At 32.0% G+C, this 3,976-nt stretch overlaps 1 protein-coding gene across 1 annotated transcript in view; it reads right to left on the bottom strand.

The window, feature by feature from the left end:
- Positions 1–760: 760 nt before the first annotated feature.
- The window catches only part of LOC107879513, a 19,901-nt gene continuing 16,685 nt past the window's right edge, over positions 761–3,976 (bottom strand). The window contains 3 exon segments of the mRNA XM_016726893.2: positions 761–913; positions 1,034–1,122; positions 1,125–1,135. Coding sequence (XP_016582379.2) covers positions 761–913; positions 1,034–1,122; positions 1,125–1,135 — 253 coding nt within the window.

Raw genomic sequence — 3,976 nt, 5'->3', positions numbered from 1 at the left:
CTACAGAAAGTTCAAAGGGAAACTCACTTATCTAGATGCAATCAGTCTTTGCTTGATGATCACATACTTGTCCGTACAGTTTTAAAAAGAATAGTCATTCCCCATTCATGTGGGGGATTGTTGGGTTTAATTGGTGTGAATGGAAAATGAAGGGACACAACCGTTGAGTAAAAGACATATTGTTTTGAAAAAGTTGTGACTGTTCAGATAGTTGTGTCTGTTAAAAAAAAGACACAATGTTTCGAATGAACAAACATGATTCTTCCAAAGGACAAACCTTTTAAGTGAACCATTGCCACCTTTCAGAAAAGGCATTTGATGGCCATATAAACCTGCTTTCATCCACAGGTTTAGAAAAAAAAATTGAAATAAAAACTTTTCTTGTCTTCAAAACATTCTTTGTGATCAATCAAATCGTTGAGTGAGTTAGATGAATTCAATTATTTGAGGTACCACTATAGTTGGATTGAAAGTTATTTTATCCTGGGAGGAAGATTCCAAAACCTCAGGTACAGTAAGGAAAATTATTCCTTAAGGACACTCCGTGAAGTCGGGGGACTTGGCTTTATATTTCTGTTTCATCTTAGTTTCTGAAAAAATAAAACACACTTCTTAGAAAGATCACTTTAATCTTGTGTTGAGGGTATTTTTGTACTTCATAGTGTTCTTGTTTTAAACTTGAACTAGTGTTGAAGTTGTTGTGCCTAAATACAGATCTTGTACCCGAAAACACCATAAAATAACACAATCTATGCATTGTTCATTTGAGACATTCATTAGGAGGAAGTGTGCCATTGATGAAAGAAGAAAACAAGGGGAAAACACGACCAGGTTGATAGCTTGGTACAAAATGCCCAGATCCCCTTACTGTCACAAATGTCAAGTTTTGATATTCAACTGCATAACCACCAACCTTCAACAAAAATATTTTTAAAAAATAATTTAAAAAGTCATATAACATGTTATATATGAGACGATTTAGAAACATAATTCTATTTGGAAGAAATATCAAACATTGTTGTTAATTACATACCTCTCCTTGGAAATACCAAGGGTACCATGATGTCTTGATTGGGGTCTTAATTTATTCTATGACATATTTACTTGTTGTAACTGATACGTATCAGTATTTCCGCTGCAGTCGTAATATTATAATTTCAGAAACATATCAATTAATGTTATAAATGTATTTACATTATAATAAATGTCTATCAAGATCTACTTTAATATCTATTAGGATTTGAAGCATCAGCCTTTTACTCAGACTAAGAGTAAATTTTTCCTATAAATAGAGGGGTTTTGTTCATCGTATTTACACTCTTATGATCTCTCATCTCTCAAGAGAAGAAATAAGAATCACTCTCTCTATTCTCTCTACTCTTCTTATTGTTCTTTATTATTTTATAACACGTTATCAACACGAGACTCTACCAAATAAGGTGAGATTATAAATCTAAAGGTCAAGGTTAGTAATTCCTTATGTTATTTGTATTTTTCTATTAATGATATAATTATTGTTGGATTTGAGGAAAAATAATTGGTTTGGAACCATTTATATTTTAAATTTACTCCTCAAGAACAATATTATCAAAAAGGATGATAATATTTTGGGTTCAAGTCCCATCGATTCATGTCTAAGACGTCTTTATATGGATCAAATATTGAGTTTGAATGTCAATACACCATATTGATGATATTGTGATGGTTAAGGCAAAATAATGGGTGTTTGATGAAAAGTTTGAAATTCGACCCATTAAATATGTTTCATTCCATGAAGTGAATGTGGTAGCAATATATGATAAGTCTGAAATATGACAACTTACTTCATTCTTGAGGTGTATGTGGTAGCAGTGCATAATATGTCTGAAAGAAGACAAGTGATTGAATGCACGAATATACGCGTGGAGGGACAATATGATAATGATCATCAAAAGTGATGATATTTTCACACGCTTATATAATTATAAGATATGCTAGATAAAAATTCTCTACATTATATGTATGCCTCGATTTGGTTCTGAAGTAGCAAAATCTTGAAAGAGGTTATAAGCTATCATAATTTGATAGGCTTAAGGCACGATTATATTCCATTCCTGAGGAATGAGAAACTTATTAATGCAAACGTGCACTTGATTGTGATTGTATCACAACTCATCTCCGAAAGAGGTTGCATAATTTTGAAATCTACTTCTAAAGTAGTAAATCTAAAATTTATTCATGTAATAGTAAATCTGTAATTTACTAAAGAAAAAGTACATATCATGGTAAACTTGAAGTTTACTAGAATAAAAGTTCATAAATTGATATGAACGATTGTGACATCTCGAAGATGTGCATGTATTGAAGAACTAGAAGATTCTTCAAGAATTGTTTATGTCATTTGTTCTTATGACAAGTTGGTTGGACCAACTAATATTGGGATTGGATCCCTTCAAATCTGAAACTTATAAAAGGTGAATAAGGGCCCGTTCACCGATCATGTGATATGTTGAAAAGATGCATCAATAAGATGATCACATGTACATTCATGGTCAACCTACGTTTGACATTCATAAAGTTACTTGTTCAATATAAATTGAGCATAATTTTCAGATTGTGTAATCAAGATAATTCATCTTGATGATGATGGTTTAGCATTGAATGTCTTCGATAAATATCTAAACCATTGTTAATGAGAACAAAACTTCATGTATTGGTATAAAATATGATATATTACAATAGCATTGGTATACATTAGACCAATAAATTATGATTATTTCTTCCCTCTCAATTGGTTCAAGGTCGAAAACCAATTATTCCATCTAATAATTTTGATATGCGGTATACGATTAATAAATATACCATAATGCACAAAGATGGATTCCTCAAAGAAGTAGAGGATGTATGTTAGTTTTCCTAACATAAGGGGGAGATTATAAGCGCTATGAAATATGTTAGGAATTATCACCATATCCTCATCCAAAAGATAATTCAAGTCAAATGCTGAAAGCATCTCCTATTAAGCGCAAGTGCTCTTATTTTGTGTTCCTAAAGGACAAAGTCTATGCATGCGTGAAGCGTGGTAGACTGATCGGTTCCAAATGAAATAGTCCTTGAAAAATAAGAAGCAAATAATCATAATAAGAAGGCAATGAGCTCTTGAAGAGCCTACGACATAACACTTCATGAAACCTTATGAGAGGTTCATGTATCTGAAAATAATGAAGTGATGAGATCTCAAAATGTTATGTTGCATTGTGAACCGATACTAAATGATATATCATCAATATATTTGACACAATATTGGCGCAATATTGTGAAAGATTACGAGGATCTTAATTCTACGTTAATTTAAGCATGCTGACGTAGAAATATTTATGAAGTGACATGAAAGGATGCATCTTGGTAAGTATTAAACTTATTTGATTTGCAGTCTAGATATTTAAAGATGTCACTCATCAAATGTTGAATATTGTCAGTTGACAAAACTTATGTGAAAAACTTTTAAGGATTCAAAATGCTTGAAGCATATAAAAGTTTTTGGGAAACTTATTTATAATCCTTATATTGTATAAGCTTATTTCTTGAACATCATTGGAACTCTTGGAGAGTTTTCAAAGCAATAGATTATTTGCTGAAATTCAAAATATATCGAATTGGATTGGTTATGAAGTACCATATCTTAGTGCAATTAATGCACTCATGTACCTTGCAAATACTACAACGCCTATAGCCTTTTCAGTCAATTTGTTAGCAAGATATATTTCTGCTCCTACTATGAGACATCAAAATGGGATAAAACATATAAGCTTGTTTTATTCTAAAGATTGCAGTCCCGATCTTATTGGTCATGCTGATGTTGGGTACTTATCTGACCCGCATAAAGCTCGGTCTCAAATAGGCTATGTGTTCATATGTGGTGGTACTGCCATATCTTGGAGATATACAAGGCAGTCTATCGTAGCCACTTCATCGAATCATGCTGAGATAATAACTA

The sequence above is a fragment of the Capsicum annuum genome, chromosome 8, assembly GCF_002878395.1.
Source record: "Capsicum annuum cultivar UCD-10X-F1 chromosome 8, UCD10Xv1.1, whole genome shotgun sequence".
NCBI lineage: Eukaryota > Viridiplantae > Streptophyta > Magnoliopsida > Solanales > Solanaceae > Capsicum > Capsicum annuum.
This window is presented reverse-complemented; position numbering and strand designations above follow the sequence as displayed.